The 24,276-nt window shown below is 46.4% G+C and overlaps 2 protein-coding genes across 12 annotated transcripts in view; both read right to left on the bottom strand.

The window, feature by feature from the left end:
* The window catches only part of LOC113163498 (protein NLRC3-like), a 228,039-nt gene extending 225,173 nt beyond the window's left edge, over positions 1-2,866 (bottom strand). For both annotated transcript variants that reach the window (XM_026362196.2, XM_033326713.1), the window contains exons 1-4: positions 2,802-2,866; positions 2,028-2,173; positions 1,622-1,720; positions 939-1,171 (exon numbers count right to left, since the gene is read on the bottom strand). In XM_026362196.2, coding sequence (XP_026217981.1) covers positions 939-1,171; positions 1,622-1,720; positions 2,028-2,146 — 451 coding nt within the window. In that variant the 5' untranslated portion in view covers positions 2,147-2,173; positions 2,802-2,866. The remainder of the gene's footprint in view (positions 1-938; positions 1,172-1,621; positions 1,721-2,027; positions 2,174-2,801) is intronic.
* An 873-nt stretch (positions 2,867-3,739) lies between these two features.
* The window catches only part of kmt2ca (lysine (K)-specific methyltransferase 2Ca), a 49,827-nt gene continuing 29,290 nt past the window's right edge, over positions 3,740-24,276 (bottom strand). For 5 of the 10 annotated variants that reach the window (XM_026362168.1, XM_026362176.1, XM_026362170.1 and 2 more), the window contains 41 exons: positions 23,742-23,876; positions 21,604-22,213; positions 20,452-21,521; positions 20,003-20,281; positions 19,498-19,877; positions 19,223-19,407; positions 18,679-19,116; positions 17,675-17,997; positions 17,458-17,563; positions 16,956-17,309; positions 16,745-16,856; positions 16,529-16,631; positions 16,116-16,179; positions 15,041-15,273; positions 14,478-14,954; positions 14,040-14,147; positions 12,993-13,958; positions 12,601-12,852; positions 12,278-12,472; positions 12,015-12,176; positions 11,614-11,749; positions 11,405-11,528; positions 10,758-10,933; positions 10,526-10,638; positions 9,912-10,049; positions 9,596-9,647; positions 9,389-9,504; positions 9,209-9,307; positions 8,798-9,007; positions 8,594-8,715; positions 8,314-8,509; positions 8,007-8,216; positions 7,465-7,844; positions 7,185-7,297; positions 6,788-6,924; positions 6,553-6,680; positions 6,098-6,299; positions 5,901-6,017; positions 5,549-5,622; positions 5,349-5,457; positions 3,740-4,785 (listed from right to left, as the gene is read on the bottom strand). In XM_026362168.1, the coding sequence (XP_026217953.1) occupies positions 4,693-4,785; positions 5,349-5,457; positions 5,549-5,622; positions 5,901-6,017; positions 6,098-6,299; positions 6,553-6,680; positions 6,788-6,924; positions 7,185-7,297; positions 7,465-7,844; positions 8,007-8,216; positions 8,314-8,509; positions 8,594-8,715; positions 8,798-9,007; positions 9,209-9,307; positions 9,389-9,504; positions 9,596-9,647; positions 9,912-10,049; positions 10,526-10,638; positions 10,758-10,933; positions 11,405-11,528; positions 11,614-11,749; positions 12,015-12,176; positions 12,278-12,472; positions 12,601-12,852; positions 12,993-13,958; positions 14,040-14,147; positions 14,478-14,954; positions 15,041-15,273; positions 16,116-16,179; positions 16,529-16,631; positions 16,745-16,856; positions 16,956-17,309; positions 17,458-17,563; positions 17,675-17,997; positions 18,679-19,116; positions 19,223-19,407; positions 19,498-19,877; positions 20,003-20,281; positions 20,452-21,521; positions 21,604-22,213; positions 23,742-23,876 (9,597 nt within the window). In that variant the 3' untranslated portion in view covers positions 3,740-4,692. The remainder of the gene's footprint in view (positions 4,786-5,348; positions 5,458-5,548; positions 5,623-5,900; positions 6,018-6,097; positions 6,300-6,552; positions 6,681-6,787; positions 6,925-7,184; positions 7,298-7,464; positions 7,845-8,006; positions 8,217-8,313; positions 8,510-8,593; positions 8,716-8,797; positions 9,008-9,208; positions 9,308-9,388; positions 9,505-9,595; positions 9,648-9,911; positions 10,050-10,525; positions 10,639-10,757; positions 10,934-11,404; positions 11,529-11,613; positions 11,750-12,014; positions 12,177-12,277; positions 12,473-12,600; positions 12,853-12,992; positions 13,959-14,039; positions 14,148-14,477; positions 14,955-15,040; positions 15,274-16,115; positions 16,180-16,528; positions 16,632-16,744; positions 16,857-16,955; positions 17,310-17,457; positions 17,564-17,674; positions 17,998-18,678; positions 19,117-19,222; positions 19,408-19,497; positions 19,878-20,002; positions 20,282-20,451; positions 21,522-21,603; positions 22,214-23,741; positions 23,877-24,276) is intronic. The other 5 variants (XM_026362171.1, XM_026362169.1, XM_026362172.1 and 2 more) reach the window with 5 other exon arrangements.

Genomic DNA, 24,276 nt, shown 5'->3' with positions numbered 1-24,276 from the left:
CCTCATGTTGGGTAATAACCTCTTCACTCTGTCCCTCTGTGATGTAGAGCTCAGTGTAGATCCTGTTGAGGAGGGTTCCACTTCCTGTTTCATCACTTCCTTCAGTCACACATTCACATCTCCTCCTCAGACTGATCTTATGTTCATCTAAAACCTCCTGCAGACCAATGTCCACTGGAACAGAATAAAAAATAAATAGTAATCAGAAATTATTCATAACTAAATAAAACAATAACTAAAAAGAGAAGTAGTAGCATCCCAAGGTTTCCTCTAAACAAAAGATCACTAGTCCACTAAACTGAGGAAACAATGCTACAACCAAGATTAAAACACTAATTTCCACTTCAGTTATTCCTGATCCTCACCAGTTTCTGCTGTTTGCTTTGGTGCTTGAGGTTTGACAGGTTCAAAGAAAGTTATTCGACATCCAGACAATATGTACAGATTTTATAATACTAGCCACTAAATACTTTAATACCCACAGCCAAAATCAGTAAAGCAGGTAGTAGAACACGGGTCTCCTGCTGACATCAACCACATCAGACTACACGTGAGAGGCGTAACTTCAATAAAGTGAAATGTGGCTGTACTCAAATCTACATTAGATCCCTAATGTGGGGGAAACATTCAACAACTCCCTTCCAACATCCACCGCAACTAACTCTAGAACTAATGGAAGATACCCAGATACACACAAAAAGCTAAACGCCAGAGACAAATCAGTGTACACTACAACAAGTGTCCTTATGTCACACGTAGGCCAGATTTAACCATATCAAGTGGATCGCATAGCATAATGATCCTGGACGATGGATCAGTGACATCAGCTGACAATCCTCCCCTTTCAGGAAAATCTGTGGTTTTGGTCAACATTAATCTTTATTATGATTTACAGCAGTATTACTTAAAAATGACAACAGACAGATGTTCAGTCTTACTTTGTACAGTGTTGGTCTGACTGACTCTCTGCAGTCCAGGTCTGGTCCTGGATCTTTCTCCACACTGGGGACAGGAGGAGTCTCCTGATGAACCAGACTGGTCCCAGTATGAAGTGAAGCACTGTCTGCAGAACCAGTGTCCACAGCTGGTAGAGACTGGATCCTTCAGGACGTCCTCACACAAAGTACAGTGGGACATCTGCTCCTCTATTAAATCCTGACTCCTCTTCTCTCTGTGGACATGAACACGGACAGTGCTGCGTCTGTGGTCTAACAGCAGTTCACCATCATCAGTAACGGATCCTTAGCTCAGTTTGAACTGGGTGACGTTTAAACCATTTCTATTTCTTTGCAGAAGAAAGTGGTTTTAAAACCATTAGGGGTTAATTCTAACCACACTCTTCAGTGCAGCACTAACATTTAATGTCTAATTTGAATTCTCCTCAGATTTACGAGTTGAAGAGTTTTGGGATCGGTGATAGAGTTTTTGTGAGGCACTTCACAGCCTACTGCTGCAGCAGGTCTGGTCTGGGTTTATTAGTAGTTCCTTGATCTAAGGTAGTACTTGCCTTTATGCTGCAAATTATTAGCAGTAATGTAAAGCTTCCAGTTTATAACCCGTTTGTGCCAAGATGAAACATATTAACATGTTGTCAAAACAAGGAGTAGGAACTGTCTCTTACTTTGTGTCTGAGGGTCCAGGTTCACAACTGAAGTACAGAGGTGAATCTTTGGACCAGTCACTCTTCACAGACACACAGCTGGACACTGGGACCTGACAACTGCAAACAAATATTGGACACACATTATTTGAATTAAAAACAAACAGTGGCTGCAGGTTTTCAGCAGATTTGTTCATTTTGATCAATACTGGTTCTAACAGACTGTAATAAAAGTCGGTCACTGTGGCTGCTATTAAATGATAGAACATCATCATACGTTTTACAAGCATTGTTTAAGGTTTGTCAGATGACGATGGGACCTAAAGTGAATAGATTGGTAACATATGCTCTGTGTGATTTCAGCTGATGCACAGCAGAAGACAAACTAGTGACTATATATTTCACCATCTCTTACGCTGTCTCTTACCTCTCATCTCCAGGTTCATTACTTAAGTACGGAGGTGAATCTTTGGACCAGTCACTCTTCACAGACACACAGCTGGACACTGGAAATTGTGCTTTTTGTTTTTCCTCCACTTCCTCCATCTTCTCAGGTGTGAGATGTGACAAACACTGGAGGTGGAAATCTGCTAAAGACCAGCTGAGCAGGAAATGGGTGTTAACTATCTACTATCTACTCCTGTTGAGTATAAACCAAAACACCACCCCACTAAAATATTAGCAGATAACTTCTTTAAAAAGTTTATTCAAGTACACTTTAAGACAATATGTAATTATTTACTGATTGTTTCACAACATGAAACCACCATCAGTTTTCCCAAAGCAACTTTCTAGTCTAGGTGGAGTAACTTTACTCAGTGCTGCCACACTGTGATCAAAGTTGGTAATGACAACCTTTTACATAACACAAGTAACAAAGAATGTTGAAACTAAAAGGGACTTAAAGGCATTTTCTATCACTCAACATCCAGATAAATAAAAAGAGGCTTATAAAAAGTGAAGACGTTTATGAGTTATGTATAATAAGCAGTTGTCAAAACTGGATGTAAGAGTAAATCAGCAGAGACACAGCAGTGTTTTATCAGGATTTCTATTGAACTGTGGTGTTTTTATTCTCTTCTGCTTCAATTTAAAATCAATGTTTAAATCGATTTATTATATAAGTTTTCAACATTCAGATTTCATTTTGTGTTTTTTTGTCTTGACAGTAAAAATATAATGCTGCTGGATTAAAGCTCACCTCTCTCGGGTCCTTTGGTTGCAGGACTTCTCACTTCCTCATCGTCATTCCCGGAGCTCAGCGAGGCCCCCTGGTGGTGGGAGCAGGGATGAGTTTCTGTTTGTGTCATGTTTCAACTGTGAAAACTTTATTAACATGTTGTTCACGTCTAGTATTAGATTTTTTTTTATCTGTGCAAGAGGAGGTGCTTCACCTGAAAAACAGTCAGTCATTAACAACAAAGTTTATTCACTAGTTGTAGGATTTTAATAAAAATTGACGCTTATAATTTCTATTGTGGAGAGAAGAACTCAGTCAGGTTAATTAATCTTTGTATTGGTGTCACTGTTCACCAGTTCAGTTGATTTGAACTGATCCTGTGAACTTACATCACTTTATAAGATTACAAACTTTTTTCTGAATCCTGACACAGTGGGAGATTCTACAGATGGAAAACGTTGAGCTGGAAACCACATGATGCTACATCCACAAGTTTGTCTTTTATCCCCCAATTCCCTCTTTTTGTTTTTATCATTTATCTGCAGCAGAGAAAACGCAAAAAAGGAATTCTGCATCTATAACTCTGGAAGTTTAACTCTGGTTTGATGAAAACTGCGTCTAACTTGAGAGAAACTCCAGAGACTCTGTCACCTAGAACAATATGACAGTGTGACTATTTCAATAAAAGCCTGCTGTAGTATTTTAATGTGAAAGGCAGCTTGATAATCCAGTATACTCACCAGGAAACGGAGGATGAAGTCAACAACACTGATCAGAAAACACAATCGGAGACTCTGCCATTAACGATGAAAACTCCTAAACACAATCAAAAGTTTGATTCAATGTAAATCTGACAGAAAAACGATAATGAAAAGTCGTCCCCACCTGTTCAGTACGGATGCACATTTGTACATCTGACCTGAACTTGGCTCTTAAGAATTAGACACAGCAGAGATCTGTTCAAGATGTAAAATATTTTATTTTCTGTAAATGATTCTAAATCAGATTCCACATTTTTCCCAAAAACAAACATCGTCATAGTCACTCTGTTTACATCCAGTAATAATAAAAAACAAAACAAGGCTTCATGTCGTATTTCTGTACACGTCAGCAGAGTCCTGATAAAACCTCATATGTACACGGCAGCAGGACTCTGAACTCCACAACACAAAGTGACCTGACGGAGAAAAAAAAAACTGAAATCGCACACAGACGCCTGCAGCCAAAACGCTGGGTGAAGAAAACACAAACTAAAAACGAAGGCCGCAGTGAAACCTGCCCGACACTCGGGAAGTTTTGAGTCCGTTCACAGTCGGAACATGAAACAGAAGAGCAGGTGATGAAGGTGAGGATGAGGATGTTAAGGTAGCTCTCGGTGGAGTGATCTCTAAACTTCTGTGTCTTTTATTGTTTAAACTTATGATACACATATTTACACGCTGCGACGCCGGACCTTGAACTCACCGTGGATTTAGAAAATAGCTTCATCCAGTAATAAATACAAAAAACAGAATCTCTTATTTTACAGGAAATTAACAAAACGCAGGGAGGAGGAGGAAGAAAGCGACTCATGGAATCAAGTTTCTCTGGAAATTTCTGTTTTTGTTGTTTTCTGATTTTTTTAGTGCAAGTTTCTGATAAACCTCCTCTGAGAACAACACATTCTGTTAATTCAGTGGCGTTTACACTCACATTTACATCTGTGCTGTTTTTACACACAATATACACACAGAGGACCAGCCTCTTCGTTAGCCCCCACCTGTCAATATATAACCCCATCATTATTACCTCTGATCAAATCTGTATCGATCAGTTTTATTATTATTTACTTCTGATATGAAGCAGAGCTCCGCCCACAAAGAAGTGGGCGATCAAGCTTCAGCTTCAGCACCGAGACAAAGAGAGAGAGAGTTCAGTTCATCCATTTACGACAGTTGACGGCTCCACAGTGACAGGGGATCTTATGTTGGTCGTCCTCCAGGTCGAACTTGTAGTCGTAAGACAGCTGAGACACAGAGAGAGAGACTAATCAATAACAGGTTCAATGTAACTGATCAGCAGGCGACGTCGGATGTTCTGATGATACTGAATTCTGTTACATGTCAAAGCACGAGTCAGCAACAGAAATCACACAACTATGAAGACACAAAAAAACAACAACCTGCAATTACAAAAAGATGTAAAGTGAATTCTTTGAGTTTGACTTTAAGTCCTTTCTGTCTGGGAACTGGATTCAGAGTTTTATAACATGTTTTCTGCAGAACTTTAAATCCATTACTCACTGAATTCACCTTACTACACTGTACAGCCATACTGTATTATAGTTAACTACACTTGACTATATCATGCTAATAAATCACACTTCACACTCTAAATTCTATTTCTGTCATTTCCACTAAATTATGATGCATCTACTCTGCTATATCCTGTTGTATATGTATGCTCTTGCAGCTCAACACACTGTTAACATAGAAACACCAGCTCATGCTGAACTGTCACTACAAACTTCATGATTTGAACCCGTCTCCTCTCGGACTAAACTGACTGACAGGTGGATCAGTGTGGTACCTCTTCTCCTCTCTGGATGCGCCTGCAGGAGCTGATGATGATCTTGTTCTCCTTCTCCACAGTCACCACCTCTGTGATGCAGTTGGGAGCACACGAGTGGTTTATGTACCTGTCAATCACAGACAGACCCACGGTTCAATATTGGAAATAGACACATCAACAAACTGACATTTAAAGCAGTCCGAACTAGTTAGTCTCACCTGGCAGGTCCTCCAGTGATGGTGGCGTCGATCACGTAGTCATTATCGATCCGAAACATGTACACACCACGGTTCTATACACACAAGCACACACACGCACACACACACAGTGTTAACTACTGTTTGTCATTAGAACATGCCTCACATAAAGATCATATACTGAGCAACTATTTGTAATTTTACAAATATTTGCTGCACTGTTCTGTCTTAAAAATTTTGCAGGACATTAAAGTAAACAAGTAAAAAATAAAAACCAGACAAACTAAATTCCTACAAGACTTTGTGTTACCTGTGTGTGTTTGTGTGTTACCTGTGTGTGTTTGTGTGTTACCTGTGTGTGTTTGTGTGTTACCTGTGACTCATACAGCCTCTCCTTGCGATTGGCTACTTCACTCCTGATGATGGTGCCGATGTACTCAATCACCATGGTGCATTTCTCGATGTCTCTGGCCGCATACAGACCCAGACCCTGCACACACACACACAGCCAGTCAGGGAATGACCAGTCCATCAGCTGGCACTGTTCAGTCTGTGCTCCGTGTGTCTTACCTGGATGCGAGAGCGGGCCAGGTACACGTTAGTCTTCCACTCAGCCTTCATTCGTCTGTACTGGGACGACTTGGAGTGGCGTCCCTGATGAGCTCCAGCCACAGACTCGCCCGGAGACAGCGAAATGACGCCGGGAACGAGACCCACGATGGAGCCTACAGAGCCCTGACACCTGGGAGCAATGCTGGTCAGCAGGTACGTTCTGAGAACCAGACAGAGGGTGTTAGTCCACAGAGAGAGGAGGTTATTAACAGTAAGACTGTTTTAACAAATCCAGAGTTGCATCTTCTGTGTTTCCAATGTAACGACAACTCTAAACTTTGAAAATGTATTACAGACATCGGTTATACCAGCACACACAATAAAAAATGTACATCTATTGTATAGTATATAAAACCCCTTTAAACTAAAACAGATCAATTAACGACTGATCGCTGCAGCTGTAGTAACGCTACCTCTTGGCCTGACAGGGTTTGGGTTCAGTGCGGGCCGAGCCGGATGGATTGAAGGCCAAAGGCCACTCCATGAGAGGATTCCTGCCGTAACGAAAGATGTAACGCTCGCAGGTCTCCACCCCTGGTAACTAATGACGCACACACAAAGCAGAAGGTCAGTCTGAGGTTTAATGTCTGAACACTTGAACGTGTGTGTGTGTGTGTGTGCGCGTGTGTGTGTGCGTGTTTGACGTACAGACTCTAGGATCCTGGTCACTGCAGATGTGGTCAGACCAAACAGGTCTTCCCCTTTCAGGTAAACTGGGAACAGCTTCAGAGATCCACTGGAGGCTCTCATCTGCGATACTGGTTCCAGTATCTGGTCCCAAACAGCTGCAGACACAGAAGCCCAAATACCTTCACTCCATTTCTGTACACAAGTTCAGTCTGAAAGTACCGTACTCCAGTATTATTACCTCATGTTACTCATTTTCCTGGTCTACTATATTTAAGATGGAAACACTGAACTAAAGGGTGTTGTAGCTCTTCTACCCTGATTAGTGTGATCCTGTAAACGGCAATAACCTGATCTATGATGAGTCTCTTGATGAGTCTAATGATCTTACAGGTTACCTTACACGGGTGATGTTTACCTTTAGGTGTTGGTCCAGTCAGAATCAGGTCGTCATGTCCTTTCTCCACCACCTTCACTTTGAACAGCGGCTCACCCTCCATCTCCTCGATGTAGCACATGTACTTACAGCGTCTGGAAGAGAACAGCCATGACTCAGTCACTGTGTTTATCTGATCTGTTGTAATGTGGTTACTGCAAATCCACAAAGTAAAACTTCAGACTGAATCCTAAAATATTTTAAAAATAAAAGTTAATTGGAAAATAATAACTAAAACTAAACAGCTTAGCAACTGATTTACCTGTTGCTGTTGCGCATGCTCCAGTAGATGCGGTTGGCATGGTAACCAATTGGGAAGATGGCAGTTTTGTTGTGGAAGGCGTTAATCTGATGTGGGAGAAGGCGGCCAATGGCGCGGAACAGCAGGCTGCCAACCCTGAAGGTGTGCTGCCGCTCGCCGCGCTGCACCACAGCTGCGATCTGCCGTGCCTCGTCCCGTTGCACGAACACCCGCCGAAACACGGCGAAACACCGCAGCTCTGAATCGTATGGGTCAGAGGCCGCCACAGCCATGGGGTCAGGTGTTGGCCCTGGTGTGGACAAGGGGGAGCCGCTACAGGACCTGTCCCCACTGAGAGAGACCGTCCTGGGCTTATGAAGGTGACAGAGCATTGTCTTATCCTGCAGAAGACAGACAGAAAAAGGTGGAGGCTGAAGAGGTGGGCTCACTGCAGCTGATGTAGGTAAATCTGCTTTGCAAATGAACGTGAGCAACATTTGTGTTTATATGTGCGGTTACACTGGAGAGAGACTCATGAGACATGCATTGTGTCTCCATGTTACCTTGAAGAAGGTGCAGTGTGCCTGCAGTGCACAGGTGAAGTGGTAGGTGTTGGTGCAGCGTAGACGGTTGCAGCCGCTCGTGGCTCCAGTCTGCTGACAGTGAGCACAGCGCAGAGTCAGACCTCGTCTCAGGGCCAGCTCCACGTTGATCAGAGCACCGGCCTGAGTCTCGTACACCTCACTGGACCACAGAGCACAGTTCAGGTGGACCTGAGACACAAAGACAAACGGGTTAGTTACTGAGACTCTGCTGCAGACTAGAGCCCAGTACACCCGAGTAGAGCCCGTCACATCACAGCAGACTCACCCAGAGGTCCAAGTCCAGGTTTAGCAGTCTAGCTGGTCCATTTGTCTGTCCATCTCCCTGCTGGTGGCAGAAGCAGCACCTCCGCTGGTCTTTGGGCAACGGCTCAGGACGAAAACATGCCCCCAATTTCTTTAGTAGTATGTCTATTTCCTCTTCCGTTGGCATGGCAACCGCTTCATTAGGAATGCAAGGACCCCTGGGTAAAAGCAAGACAATGCTAACATGCTTAGCTGGTCAGTATGCTAACACACCAACCTGATCGTGATGCTCACACACTAACCTGCTAAGTGTGACACTGACGCTCCACCGTCTCCAGCGGGAGCTCTTCATCCTTTTTCCGTGCCAAGATGAGTCCTCTCCACCTGGTACTGCCCGGGGGTGGGGCTTCAGCTTCACCTTTACCTATAAAACAGTCAGAGAGTCAGACTTTTATCACGTCAATCCCTCAGCTGATTTACAGTCCTCTACTGTGATCGACACCCACCTTGAGGCTATCCATGCGTGGTCTGGTCTCCATGGTGATGGCAGAGGCAGGTGGGAAGGAAAGTGGTGGGGAGGAAGAGGAGGTGGGAACTGAAGATGGATTGAGGGACAGGGAGTGGACAGCAATGGAGGACATGTTGTTGGTGTACTGGTGCTGCACTTTGCTGGGAGGGGGGTGCTCAGAACAGGATGCCAGGATGGGGACTGCAGACTAGGGAAAGACAAGAAGACAGGTGCTATGATGTCATCAACCACATACCATAACATCATGTGACTGGTTTGTAGCTTATAAACCAGCTGGGTCAATCCCTCTGTAGTCCCCAAAAACCAAACTAGGTATGTCACTTCCTTTAGAGACAACATAAACCAGGTGTGTTACCTACATTCAAAAACCAATAACTGGACATCTCACCTTGTTTCCACCTGATCTGCTTTGAGGATCAGATGTATGGAGAGCAGAGCAGTTTGGGCTACAGAAGACCAGGGTGGATCCTGGTCTGGACTGACCATCCTGTAACACAAACAGTGAGTTAAACTATGATCTCTCTGTAGTTTCACACCGTGTCTGACTGATTCTCCTACTGGGTCTGACCTGTTTGAGCTCTTTCACAATGCGGACTCCATTTCCCAGCAGCACCTTGCAGTAGCTGCAACACTGAGGCCTGGCAGCTGCAGAGCCGCTATGTTGGATGTAGTTCATTCTGACACCTGGAGAAAACACATGCAGAGAGATTATGAAAAAGCAAATATGAGAAGTAGAGCAGACAGGAAGACAATGTAATGAGATATGGCTACAGACCAATGTTTCCAGCAGCAGGTGGTGGTCTTTGCTGTCTACTGCCTGCTGAAACCTGCACACACAAGACAAAATGTCTTTTAGTTTGATAAAAAACTTAAATTTACAGATACAGATTATTTCAGTTTACTTTGATTTAAATTTCAATGATTTCTTAAAGATGTTTCCATTCCCCACTTTTTAAGTTCTATTCACATTATTAAATATTTATGTTAATAAATATTTATGAAAGAACTGCTCTTTCTTTATTCTCCTGATTATTTTAAGATACAAGTCTCGCTGACACCTGCATCATCACCTGAGTGGGCAGGGCTCCTACCTGCGTCTGTGGCACTCGGACCCCGGCCAGCAGGGCCAGAGAGCTCTGCTCTGGGCCCATTGGTCGGCTTAGTTGGTAGTTGACTGGACCTGGGACCCTCAGTAGCTCCGCCATTGCCGCCATGACACCTGCAACGTTCTGGTAACACATAGATGAACAACTTTTACTCAACAACACACGATTTCAGTTACACCAACTTTTATTTACAGTGAACAGATGAGAATTTCTTTATATTCAGTTGTGACACAGCTGTGATATAACCAGTAAACATTTTACATTTACAGAGACTAAAAGAAAATGTGTTGATGTGAAATCTGTGTAACATTTTATGCTGTATTACAGACAATTGTTTTTCTTGCATAACACTGGGTATCACATCCGAGTCTGAGGTCAACTCCTGTGTATGTGTAAAAAGTTACAAAGTTGACTCTAGTGCATTTCAACCTGTCGTCATATTTACCATTAATCTGGTTCGGTTTATGCTGACTTTGCTGTAGAGATTCAGGGAAACAAACTAAAGTCAATCTCTGAAAAACTCACAAAGGGATTGTTGCCCTTTGCTCACGTCATTCAAGCCAGTTTGATTTTGACCTGTTTAGAAAGAGATGATTTACCTGGGCTGCAACAGGATTCAGGGTTATTGCTATGGTAACCAGGTCGGTGTTGGAACAGGATGGGGGACCCTGATGATTCGGTTCAGCCTTTATTTCCTGTTTCACTGCAGAGCCTGGAAGCACAAAGACAGAAAGAGTTAGTTCACACTCAGTGGCCAGTTTATTAGGAACAACTATCTGAACAGTCGTTCATTAAATCAGTATTCAAACTTTTACATTGCTTCTTTCTGACCTTTTCCAAAAGCACAGGGCATCATGGGTATTGTCGGCGATGGACATGGCGAAGGGGGCTCCAGTTTAATGAAGGACAAGTCAGGGTACCTGCTGACCTCCATGTCTGCCACACTCTCTGGAGACGATGACGGGATGAAACCGTCTGGACTGTCGCGCTCCGACGACTCCTGGACCCTGAAAACACATGAAGAAGAAACATGAATTAAAGAAACAGGAGAATTCAAATAAGTTACTGCAACTAATCCGTTCCTTTTCTAAATTCACCTTATTAATAATTTTTTTTTAACCTTTAGTAAATATTCAATTTTCAGTGAGGTTTGGTCAAACTTTAATACAACATGAAACATATGGAGAATAATTATGTTCTGATGTGAAGATAATAAATGTAAATGATCCATGATTCACCTAAACTGCTTTAGTAGAAAATGAGGAGTCTAAAATTCTGTAAGTTTAACCTGTAAGATGTAAATATTATAAACAGATTTTTAAAAAGTGAGAATAAAAGAACAAGCAACAGTTTGTCTCTTTGTGAATCTTGGTCATAGATATCTATGGTCTAGTTATCAAATGAAATCTAATATTTGTTAAGTAAAAAAACAAACAAAGACTTGGACACCTCAGGTGTTGTCAGTGGGTGAAGTTTACCTGAGCTCTTCCTGGTTGTTGTGAGGGGGGGTTGGCAGGGAGGCGGGGACGTCAACAGTCTTGGAGGTGTGGTTCAGATCCAGAATCTCTTCCCCCTTCTGCTTCAGAGCTGATACACCTTTTACTGAGGGAGGTACACAGGTACATGTTTATTTTACTTTCTTCAGAAACATGTCACACATCAACCCTGGAATTGTTGATGCTCTTACCATCCTGCTCTGTCAGCTCCTTACGGGCCAGCTCCTCTGTTGTCGCGAAGCCATTCACAAGTTTCTGCCGGGCCGCAGGTGGAGGGGTGGGGGGTAGAGAGGCCGGCGGTGTGGGGGGGTTACTGAGGTTATTCTGCTGGAAAAGGAGACAAAATAAAATTGTGATTATCTAATTCAACTGAATCAGGGTGGTAGCAGGAAATTCAGTTTCATGTTTTAGTTTTGTTTTACTGTAGTTTTGATATGCATTTGATTTTATTCAGCAACCAGTACTATTTTAAAGTAGAATAACTGCAACTTACATTACCCTTTATACGAGCTAGCAATACTAGCTGCTTAACCTGACTAGGCAGTAATGTGTGTATTAATGCAGTGTTGTTGCAGTATTACTGTAGTAGTACCTTATATATGAGCTGGGAGTAATAGTCACTGACTCCGTCCAGGCAGGCGTTACCGAAGGAGCCCGTCAGCCTGGAGTTTCTTCCCAAAGAGGAGCTGCCATATGGGGGGAACAGGCTTAGATCCACCCCAAGAACCGGCTCCATGAGGGGTAGCACTGACAGCTGTGGGGAGGGTTAAAGTTAGGGCCGGGACAGATATTTTTATGAAAGAAGAAAAAATTTTTTTTAGAGTGAAAAGTACCAGACAGGTGGTGTAAGTTTACCTGTCTGAGGTGTGTCACCAGCTGTTCGGATGAGGTGGTAGAGGAGTGGACCATCTTTTCTTCCTCCTCTTTTTTCCTCCTCTTGTATTTAGGAGGAGCTCGGTCCTTCTCTGGCCGGGACGGTCTCTTACAGCGCTGAGTTTTCTTCTTGCCAGACGAATCCAGCAGATCCAGACCTGGATTATCTGTCGACACCTGGAGGAATAGGGGTAACAATGTGTGAAACTGCTAAATTAATAAAGTGTGGTTATTAAATATTTTGAAGAAACAAACAACAAGAATTTTGTGACCTGCTCTGTGTAAACCACATTTATTTCCCTCACCATGTTGCCATTTGAACCAGGCCGATCCTCCTCCTCAGACCGGATGCTGTCACAAGACAGTTGGCGGCGAGCGGTGAGCGGGGCCTGGGGGGTGGGCGATGGTGTGTTCGCTGGAGACATCCTGTCCTTCAGCAGGTGTCTGAGCAGCTCCTTCCCCGCATCTCCTGGAGAGGGAGACAACAATCCCTCACAGTCACCGTCCTCCATCTTCACCACACCTCCCCCACAGGTTCCTCTATCCTCACGCTCCAGCTGTAGAAAAGACACCAAATTAATACTAGTACAACAAATACTTTCAAAGTATTACTATTGGTTAAAATACTGTGCACAGATACTAATACTGGTAATTATTGGTATCACAGTATTGTTACAGGTTTGAAAACTACCCGAACCTTGACCTTCAGACGAGCTGCCGTCAGGGTGTCTTTCTGAAACTCCATGCCTGGGACTGACGCTCTCTGCTGAGCAGCAGCGCTGACGGACAACTGCCTCTCCAGCTCCAAAGATGGAGCAAGACCTGAGCTCTGAGGAAACAGCATGTCTGATTGGTCTATGCCACGAGTAGGGGTGGAGCAGGAAGTATCAGAAAAAGCTGGAGTGGGAGGGGCTGTCATGTCATCAGAGTGTGAGGACAGCGGCGTCCTGGATCCCCCTCCTTCCATGGCGCTGTCTCCATCCTTCTTCCTGCTCCTTTTCTTCTTCGGTTTGTCATCAGGGAGAATGTCAGAGTAGAGCTGCATGAGGGAGGTGGGGGCTCCAGAGGAGGAACAGGGGAAGGAGGGGGCAAGAGGGGTGGAAGGGGAGGAAGAAGAGGAGTCGTGTCCAAATCTATGACCTCCAGGATGGGAGGGAGTCATTCCTGCTGCTGCTACCCCAGATGGGCGTACAAGTCCTTGGGCTGAGGGCCCTGGGGGCCTCGGCCTCGTCTGAAGGTTGGAAGAAGCTACATCTATGAGGGGTCCATGCTCAGGCAGGGCCCTACCCCGCTCTGCTGCAGACCCAGGGAGTGGACCTGGGTGAACTCCAGGGTGCAGGGGTCCAGTGAAGTCTTGCTGGGGGAATGGTGGCCCAGCTTGGTGCTGTGGTGGGGGTCTGGAAGCTGGGGGAGACTGAAGGAAGTCCTGTGGCAGCTCAGAGCTGAAAAAAGGCATCTGAGAGAGACTGTCCCCACCAGGAGCAGTTGCTGGCTGGACTGGACCTGCAGGACCTCCAGATGCAGGTGCTTGACTGACTCGAGTACCTGGCAGAGCTCCAGCTGGAGGCATGGTTGCTACTCCAGCCCCAGAACCCATAGAGGCTCCCAGGAGGCTCTGCTGCTCCAGCTCTAGTCTTTGCTGCAGGGCCCGATGGCGCTCCACCTGAAAGCAGAATGAGAACAGATTTACAGGTGTGTCTGGACGCACTGCCCTCTCGATGGTGGAGACTGTTCTTTGTTTTACCTCATGCATGAGCTGGACTCTCTGTCGCTCCTGCTGCTCCCTCAGCCTCTCCCTCCGCTCCCTCTCTTGGAAACCTTCACTGAATGGGTTGTTGTCATCAAATTTCACCTGCAGGTGGAGACAGACCTCCATTAAATCAACCTGTGGTGCTGAACAGTACACTCTCCCCCGGAATAACTTTTGCTGTAAAATAAACTAACACTCAGCATTAACACAAGTTCTAAAGAAATTCATCAAATCATCAGATCTGACCATGGAATAATTATAGTTTTATAATCAGCAGCAATGAACATAACTGTAAGCAGCAGGTCTTGATCTGGTCTAGATCAGTTTGGGGTATTTGGGATGTGTTGCACTGATAGACCAGTCTGTAGCACAGTTAGCTGTAAATAACTACGTCAACAGTCTAAATGCGCTAGATGAATCCAGATGTGTTACCTGAGGAGCTGAGGCAGCTCCGTCTCCTGCTGCTCCACTGGGCCCTCCAGCAGGGCCTCGGGGGCCTGCAGTGAAACTTGCTGTTGGAGCTGTGAGGCCAGGCACCATGGCTGGGGGGGGCTGAGTGTGTGTGGGGGCCTGAGGGGTATTAGGCAGTGCTGGGGGTATCTGAGAGGGCAAATGGGGTGGCATTCTCTGTCCCATTACCCCCGGAGCCCCGCCACCTGGCGTCCAACCAGGAGTGACGTTTGGGACACGGACAGGAGTGGGGCCACCAGGGTGGGGTTGCATAGGGACCATGGGCTGTGGGAGAAGGGTCTGAGGGATAGGGGGTGCTCCTGCGGGCATCATAGACTGGGCGGCTGGTTGTTGCTGCTGCTGCTGCTGCTGCTGCTGCTGCTGCAGAGCTCTCTGCTGTTGTTGTTTGGTCCTGTAGTCCTCAATCAGCTCAGTATGATCCTTCTGCTGCTTCCGGATCTGAACATGGAAACATCACAACACAAATGTATTTTAGGTCCTGTTCTCCGCTTACACTTAACGAAAGGCCAGGTGTAACCATTTACCTGCTCCAGCTGTTTCTGCACCGCCCCCTGCTGCTCGGTGATGTAGCGGAGCTGGGCGGCGTCCTCCTCAGCAAAGGCTCGTCCTGCCTTTTTGGCTGTTCTCTGTTTGGCTGACAGAGCTTTCTTAGTTTTGCGGTGGGCAGTGATCTGGTCCTCCAGGAGGCGCTGCTGCATCTGCAGGAGCCTCTGCGTCTCTGCCAACCACTCCTCATACTGACGCCGCTGAGACTCGTCTGCAGCAAACACAAGAGGTTTTATTTCATGTTGGTGGTGGAAGTCAAATATATGTTTTTGGGTCATAAGGAAAAAGTCACTGTGCAATTTCAATTCCAACTTAAAACTCTAAAGCTACAGAGTCCAATTGTAGTTGTATAACAGAGTGAACCATCTTCATTTATATACAATCTGTGATAACAGGGACAGTTTAACTGAAACCACAAGTTACTCACGTAAACCAAGTTTATTAGTAACTGCTGAAACACAACAATCCACCTCCAGTAAATAAAGAATCACTGGGTAAACTATGAAGGTGGATCATTTCTACACTGATATTTGCTGATGAAAGAGTTCAGTCCATTTCACCAACATCAGTGTTTGAACTCAAGTGTGCCCAAAACTTATCTTACATCTACACTACAACTCTCTGCAGCAGAAAGCTGCTTTGTAAAGCCTGACTGAAGGAGAGCAGCTGTAACTTCAGTAGTTTTGTGACTTGACTTCTCTTCACCATGATTTGCTCGTCTTGTATGGACGTCTCTAATTCTGTTTGCTTGTTTTTGCCTTCCTGGAAGCTGCATGTGTTTACCTTGTTTTAGCTGACATGTCAGATACAAAATCCAGTCACTGAGGTCTTGACAAAGAGTTGACAAAGAGTTTATTGTTACAGGGAATTTTTATGACAATAATTATCAAGATTGCTTTTTTTGCCCAGACTTGGTAAATCAATTAATGAAATTATGCAGATCTGTATGTGCCAAATCATGGTAACATCTCTGTTTTGTTCTGTGGAAACAGACAAACAGAGGCTCAACCTTCACAGCTCTTTTAACCAATCATTTACATTTCTGACACTTACTGACAAAGCCCGGCCCGAAGCTTGGGGGGTTGGGTCGCACAAGCTGTGGGTTCAACTTCCCTTCCTGAAAGGAAGAGAGGACAGTCAACAGTCAGCAGATACAAACACAGACACGGTATAGTGTCTGTGTTTGTTAAAACATCAACTGACTTGACTAATGTTTGACATTTTAGCAGGAAACAGTAAACTGCTGTTTTCCCACTGAGTTTTATAAATAACAGAACCACTCGCTCTGATGCTCCGAAATATAGTTTGTCTGAACTGGAGTTTTCTGAGAGCTGAAATGTTTACATTATTTTGACTATTAAATTTTTTACCACTGAAAATACATACATTTACAAATATTTTGATCAAAAGGAGTAGGAGATTAATGCTGAAATAATACAGTTTATAATTTTCACTGTAACACAAACCTGGCTAACAAGGTTTGGAGGCTGCGGTACCCTCTCTGGACCCGGGGTGACTGGCGTAACTGTACCCCCTGGTGCTCCAGGAGCTCCTGGAGCCTGCTGAAGCCTGAGCACACACAGAAAGAACCAAGTCTGTCAGTGTCACATCATCACACCATGAAGTACAGGTTCACAATTTTTCCAGGTCTGTCTTCCAACTAAATGTCACAGGGGTCGTACCTGTTGATGACCATGGGGTTCAGCCCCATGTTGCTCTGGGTCATCACTTTGTTGATGCCTTTCAGAGCCACCATCTTTGCCTTCATGATGGGGTCAGTGATGGAGTCAAAGTCTGCAGAAAACAGAAAACAGCCCTCATTAGAATCAAACATCATGTCTGTACTGGGTGTAATTGTGTTGGAGTTTGGGTCTGTCTAGATCTAAGTCTTACCCATGTTGGGAAACACAGAATCTGAGGTGGACCTCTCTCTGATCAGGGCCTGCATCTGCTTCTGCTGTTGCTGTTCCTGCCGCTCCTGGTCCAGGAGGTCCTGCAGGAGAAGCGGCTGTTCCTCAAGAAGCAGTGGTCTGGATTTGTTCTGGTTTTGCCCCTGATTCTGGGTTTGACTTGAGGTTTCCGTGTGCTGAGGCAGGATCTGGGGGTTGAGGAGCATACGAGACTGTGGGGATTGGAGGGACAGTGGGTGAGGAGACACGGGGGGACCCTGAGGGTGAGCAGTGGTGAGAGCCGAGGGGGAGGGCGAGGGACCAAAGGGTCTCTGCAGCGGGAAGATGGACTGTGAACCTGGAGATAGAAGGAGATAAGATGGAGATAAGACAGAAACAAGGACAGAGGAGACAATCATCCATTAAAAATAATCAAGGAGAAACTAAATAGAATCAGACTTTGTTAAAGGAGGTCAGAAACCCGTGTTCTCTGTGGATTTGTTTACCTGTAGCCATTGGGGGGTAAACCCTGTTAGCTAGACCCGATGACAGAGCCTGTTCCTGGGCCTGCAAAGCCCCTGTACCACAACCAGTATCCTCCACCTTCTCCTGCTGGGACAGAGCAACTTTCATTACATTTTCGAAATCAAATTATCAAACCACTGATGAGTTGATTTTGTTATTGATCACCATGAATAATTTAGATAACAGAGATGATCCCACCTTGGCGAGGAGGGCACAGGAGTCGAGCTGGCTGGAGCCTGACGCCTCGACTCCTGGAAGTCCAGGTTCAATCTTGTCATCGTCCTTCACTTCCTGTTTAACCTGGCCTAACAGTTGGGTCTGACTGTCTGTCTTTTTAGAACTACCAACTCCATCCCTCTTCTCTCCCGCCTCTTTCTCCTCAACGGGTTCCCCTAGGTCCAGGTCCTCACTGTCCTCCAGGTTGAAATCAGGGTCAGCATAGGCAATCAGATCGAACTTCCCTGATAGCAGGAAGTCGTCAAGGTGGAGGTCAGAAGCACCCAGATCCAGGTCTTCTTTGCCTAAAAGATATCCAGCTTGATTCAGACATGGATACAGTTGTATGACAAACTTCAGGTACCCTGTAAATTTAATTTGATATTTCCAAGGTGTAAAAATTATTAATCTCTGCGTTTGAAACTTCAGCTGTTTTCACATATACACTCTGAACTAGTGCCGGGGGATCAGGTCTGGACATTGTGCAGAGTTGTGTTCACACATGCAGCACAATAGGAGATAGTCCAGGTAACATATGTTCCCACTCGCACAAACACTCCAGTTTCCTGAAGTAAACAGGTGTAATCCTACAACAGAAAGCTGTTTTTAACTCCTAAACCTTCTGATGTTGTGCTGAGTGGACTGACTCATAGGAAACACCCCCTTGTTCACTCTAAATACTTTCTCTTTACACCTGGGGTCACTTGGACAGACAGCAGGACTCTCCTGCTGTGAGCAATATGTGTGAATGCACAAGTCCACGCAATGTCTGAACCTGAGTGCATGTGTGAAAATGGCACGTCTCTGAACCTGACAAATGCTGAAATGCCATAAAATGCCCCTGATGATTATTTTATCTTGCAACTGAAAATGTTTAGTCATTTGGCAGACGCTTTTTCCAAATATAAAATTTGTAATGAGAGTACTGCTACAAAACATAAACAACATGGTGAGTCTAAAAATGAGTCTTCTCCTCTGTGTCGTACCGTCTTCAGGGTCCAGGTTCAGATTGAGGTCCACCAGATCTTTCACCTCCACATCCTCCAGATCCTTTACAGCCGAGTCCTCACCCTCCAGGTGCTCCTCTATCCCATCAGGCCCAGGAAGCGTTGCCTCGCTGCTCTGAGTCAGAGCCACAGTGTGGCCCAAGTGCTGCTGGTTCAGCTGCTCTACACCACCTGCCATCCCTATCTGCTGTCCCACAGGGTTCTCCACCAGTCTGGCCCCCTGACTAGGCCTAATTGGACATGGTTGGGGGTCTCTGGGGTGCAGTAGCGGGGCCTCTGTATCTAGGGTGTTGGGTAGAGGAAAGGGCATTCTCATGCGAATGTCAGGAGCACGGTGTCGGAGCTCGATGTACGGCTGCCCCATGATGCTGTGCTGCTGGATGGGGAGGCTGCGAGGGAGGAATGGCTGGGGAACACCTTAGGGGGGAGATAGTAGTTTTTAGCAAGACAGAAGACCTGAGACACTTTTACTGCTGTCAAATATTACAACAAACAAAACAATTTTCAGTGTTTCTGCCCTAACCTGGCATCATGTGTGGGTGAGTGTTAGGAGCAGTGAGCGGTCGGATACTGGTGAACTCCCCAGGCCTCCTCATCTGGATAGGGACTCCCTCCTCAGCACCAAGCCCAGATCCAGGCACTGAACCCTGGGGAGGGCGCAGGAAGGAGTCCTGGAGACCTCCTGGAGTACCTGGAGGAGCACTGAACCTGGAGAAACGAGTAGAGAGTGTTATGTATGAGATTAAGAGACCACATCACCAGGTTATGGTTAAGATTAGGTTTTTGTTGATCCCTCACCTCGGGGCGAGGCCTCTGACTCCCAGCTCTCTAGGGAGGTTCTGCCTGGGGAAGGGAACATCACTTGGGGCAAAGCCCCTCTGCTGCTCCACTGGGAAACCTCCAGGGAACCTCGGGGCTGGAGCCACTGTCGGCCCAGCAGGCTTCACTATGCCAGGATAGGGGGGCGGGGGACGACCAAACGGATCTGTCGGAGGAGCGGTGGAGGTAGAGGAGTCCTCCTGGGACCAGTGACGTGGTGTTCCTGAGCCAGGAGGGGGACCAGTTGGCGCAACAGAGGGTACTGTGGATCCAGTAGCAGGGTCATGGAGACCTTTTTCCTGCCGTAATGCGCTCTTCTGCTGCTGCTGCCTCAAGAGGAGCTGTCGAAGCCGCTGACGCTGCACAAAATAGGACCAGGCAAAGAACACAGTAGAACTTAGTACACAGAAGCAACCTGGAGAGCTATCTAATTCAGAGACTACAACAGGGGAAACTGTTCCGTTGAGGAGAACACCTGTCCTACCTGTTTGAGTTTCTCCTCAGAGTCTCCGATCTGAGGCAGTATGCTCATTGGTCCGTCCAAGGAAGCTGCAGCCAGCGCTGCCATTTCATTGGTTGCTGTCTTGTCCGTCTGTGAGTGTCCTGCTGTCATGTGACCCTGCTCAAAAGGATCATGGCCTGGAGTGTGACCAGCCAAACTAGAAAAACCACCATCTTCTAAAATCCCAGGGTGCTTTGGGGTCTGGTTGCTGGGAGTTCTGGGAAATGAATCCTGTTGTTGTCGTCCTGGAGACTGCTGTAACTGAAGAGGGCGAAAATTAATAAAAGGGCAGGGAAAAAAACAAACTACTATTTACTGTTACTGTATGACCATTACTACACTCAGTTTATGTCAGTTAATATGTTAATGTCGTCATCATAACATATGCAAAAACTGCAGCACAGACCGGTAAACAACATGTCTTCTCTTACCTGGTGGTGTGTCACAGTAAAGGTCGTCATCTCTGCAGACAGTCCTGAAGCCAGAGGGGACAACCTAGATGCTGCAGACTGAGGAGTGAAGCTCTCCTGGCTGAAGGTCTCGGGGGCCTTCTGAGGTCGTGGTGTCGATGGCTGTTGGGCGTAGGGGTCCTGTGTGGGACGTGGTGTTCCGACAGGCTGGGCGTAGGGGTCTTGTGTGGGACGTGGTGTTCCGACAGGCTGGGCGTAGGGGTCCTGTGTGGGACGTGGTGTTCCGACAGGCTGGGCGTAGGGGTCTTGTGTGGGACGTGGTGTTCCGACAGGCTGGGCGTAGGGGTCCTGTGTGGGACGTGGTGTTCCGACAGGCTGGGCGTAGAGGTCCTGTGTGGGACGTGGTGTTCCGACAGGCTGGGCATAGGGGTCGGTGCTCCGCTGACTTCCTGGTGATCGAGGGAAGCGGTCAGTGACAGATGGGCGGGGAGTCCCTGGGTTGGAGGCATATGGGTCGAGAGTTGGATGGGAGGGGGATGGTCGACGGTTGGTGGACTGCTGGTTATACTGGTCCAGTCGCAGTGCAGGTGGTGTGGGGAGGTACGTTGGGTCAGAGTGTGGTCGTGGTGTCCCAGGTGTCTGAGGATTGGCATAGGGGTCAGGAGAGGGTCTGGAGGACAATGGTGACTGCTGGGTGAACGGGTCTGTGATCTGCTGGCTGTAGTCAGGTCTGGGGGTGCCAGGTGTCTGGGTATAGGGGCTGCGGTGGGGGGAGCCCAGACCTGACAGCGGACTGGAGGGGAAGTCCTGCGACTGGGGAAAGGCAAAACCTAGATCTGTGGGTCTGGATGAGTCCCTTCTTCCACCTCCTCCTGTGCTGCCAAACATCTCCTGCTGAGACTGGTGCTGGGGGGGCATGGGCGCTTTAAACACACCACCCTGAACCAGCTCAACAGGTGCACGGAGGTTACTGGAGTTATGGGGAGTTCTCTGGTAGGTCTCAGGTGCTCGGACACCAACTTGTCTGGCTGAATGGTCAGGGGCTGAGCCAGATGGGGGGCTCATCATACCTGCTCTGTTCTGCTGAAGCCCTGAGAGAAATAAAAGGGAGTCATAAGTAAAAGGACAAAACCAGGAGAAGAAGACAGCAGAAGGAAAAAAACTGGGAGTTACCTGGCTGGGGTCCAAGAACCCTGGAGACATCAGAGGTTTTGGAGTCGGGGGATGGTGCGGGGGAGCCAAAGGCGTCATGGGCAGGGGAAGCGCTGAGAGAGTTGCGACGTTGCTGCTGGGGTCCTGGGGGACCACTGGATTGCGAGGAGGTGGGGCGAGGGGTCCCCACTACCTTACTGTAAGGATCCCAGGGTGAGGAAGGACGGGAGGAGGGTGGCGAGAACATCTGGGGGGATGTTGGGGGCTGGTGAAGAGGGGAGGAGGAGTGAGGGGAGTGAGGGAGTAAGGAGAAGCCAGATGGGGGAGGAGCTTGTGGTCTGAGGAAGACATCATCAGCCTGTCCTGAATTCCCCTGCAGAAAGAGGTGTTGCCTGGACTGACCCTCCCTGGATGCTGGAGGATGGAGGGGGGAAGTGCTGCCCCCAGGCTGTTGGGTGGGGGTCATGGGGCTGCGGCTGCGGCTGCCAGTCTCAGGAGACAGAGGTCCGGAGATGCGATGGCCAGCCAAGATTTGCTGTTGCCTCTGCTGCTGCAGCTGCTCTTTCTTCACCTGCTCCAGCTTCTGAGTGGCCTCCATTTTAGCCAGCTGTTTACTCTTCTGACGCATTTGCTGGGAGAGAGAGAAATGGACGCAGAGAGAGGTGGACAAAAAGCAAAGAAACAGAGTGGCACACGTTAGTGTGTTTAATGGTGTCTGCAGGTGGAGTTAAAAATGATGATGCTCGCTGTCCCTCTCTGTCTCTCTCAGTGGGTACATGTGGAGGAGTTCACAGCGTGCAGGGGGACGGCAGAAACCAGTCAACTGAAACACTTCATCATTAGATAGAAATGCTTTAGTCCTTCTGTGGTTCTGGTTCTGCAGGGATTGAGGGGGAGGGTCTGTTTAGTCCCCCTGCTAAGTGCTCTGTCTGTCTGTCTCTCACCTGGTTAATTACACCTGCTCACACTGAAGGTGAAGCCTCTGTCATCTTTCATTAGACAGACCTCACACTGAGGTGAAAATACATCCAAGTCTGGCCCTGCTCTCAGATCAGGACAAATCCTGTCACATGACCTCAGAGCTTCAGTGATGTCTTCTGCTTATACTGTGTGTTTTTTTGTCATTAACTGTGGACTAAGAAGAATATTTGAACTCTCCTAATCAGCACAAGATAAACTTTAGATCAGGGCAGATTTGACATGTCTAAAAACAGCATCCATATTATAAACTTTGCAGTGTGTTAGCCAGTCAGAGCGAAGTGGCAGGACAATAAACAGGACACGAACAACATGAAAATCCCATAATTTTTACCTGAAAGATCAGTGTGAGGTAGTGCTGAAGGACGGCAGCAGACCAACGTTCAGAGTGAGAATAAAATCAGTCAGTTCTGAGACAGACTGAAGGCATGGACACCAACTCTGGGACAACTTTTCTCAAATTGAAGACACTGAGAACTGATTAGTGTTAATCTAAGGCAGTGAGATCAAATCTGCCTTTGCTGTTCACAAACTCCTTCCTCTGCATTTTCATATGTTAACTCTATTTTGGCCCAGAGATGGTGACCAAGACCGAACCTGGTTCATGTGTCTGAAATCCTCTTTGGTTTGAGTCTGTGTCAGCTCAGTCTGAGTCTTAGTCCAAGCTTTAAGTTTTTAGGGCCTCAGTCCTGGAGGTCAGTGATGGTTTTATTGTGATATAACATAGCGGCCATTCACCATTTAAAAGAAAAGAGTTCAGACTATTTTTTTTTTTTAACCAAAACCAAAGGTCTGATGTTAAATGGTCATAATGCTGCAGCAGTCAGTGGCTGCTCAGCTGAAGTTGGACGTAAATAAGAAGAAATAACATTACATTTAAGTTTAAGAGGTTTAAACTGTGTAATCCCACAGTTAAATCAGTGTTATCTGAAGCAGATCGGGGTCAAATCAATCCTTATCTATTAATAAATATAGTGACATGCAGCTGAACTGAATAAACATTTTTACAGGTTGGTTGTTATTTAGTTGTGGTGCTGACCAGCTGTTGACCTCCTGCTGTTCAGAATGAAAGCTGCAGGGTGTGTGAACCAGCACAGCACCAGCCCAGGGACAGGAAGAGGATTTCAGAGGCTCATGGATCCAGGGAGTCTGCCTCGAACAGGTTTGCCTTGAGATCTTACCAGAGCCTCTTTGCCACCTCCTGCTACAGATGCCTGGTAGGGACAATCTTTATCTGTTGGTGATTTTAGGGCTTTGCTTTGGGGGAGATTTTCCTGCCTCTTCTTACCGGCTTCCCATCTGTCATTAACCTCTCCCTTTTCAATGACAAGTACATCACATTAGTTGGAGTGAGTGAGGCTCAGCACACATGCACATCTTCATCATAACAGCTCTGCATAAAACCCTACAACACCCCCCCGCCCCATCATCCACTCCTCCACTTCTGACATGCAGCCTGATGATTATCATGGATACTACTGAGAGCGGGAAACCAAAATTGCCCAACACATTAATTACAGGGCCACATTTCCAGCTTTAGAACCAGCTTTCAGGTCTTGTCAGCTGATCCACCTGCTGCAGGTGAAACAAACTGTCACATTACCAACTCCAAACACCAAATACAATGTATATACATTTTTTTAGTCAATTCAATAAAACCGTATTTGACATTTAGTTTGTAAATTCAGTAATTCCCTCTCAATGTTGTCAATTCAT

This window comes from Anabas testudineus, chromosome 2 (assembly GCF_900324465.2).
Source record: "Anabas testudineus chromosome 2, fAnaTes1.2, whole genome shotgun sequence".
Lineage (NCBI taxonomy): Eukaryota > Metazoa > Chordata > Actinopteri > Anabantiformes > Anabantidae > Anabas > Anabas testudineus.
The sequence above is the reverse complement of the archived record's forward strand: the minus strand, read 5'-3'. Positions and strand labels throughout refer to the sequence as shown.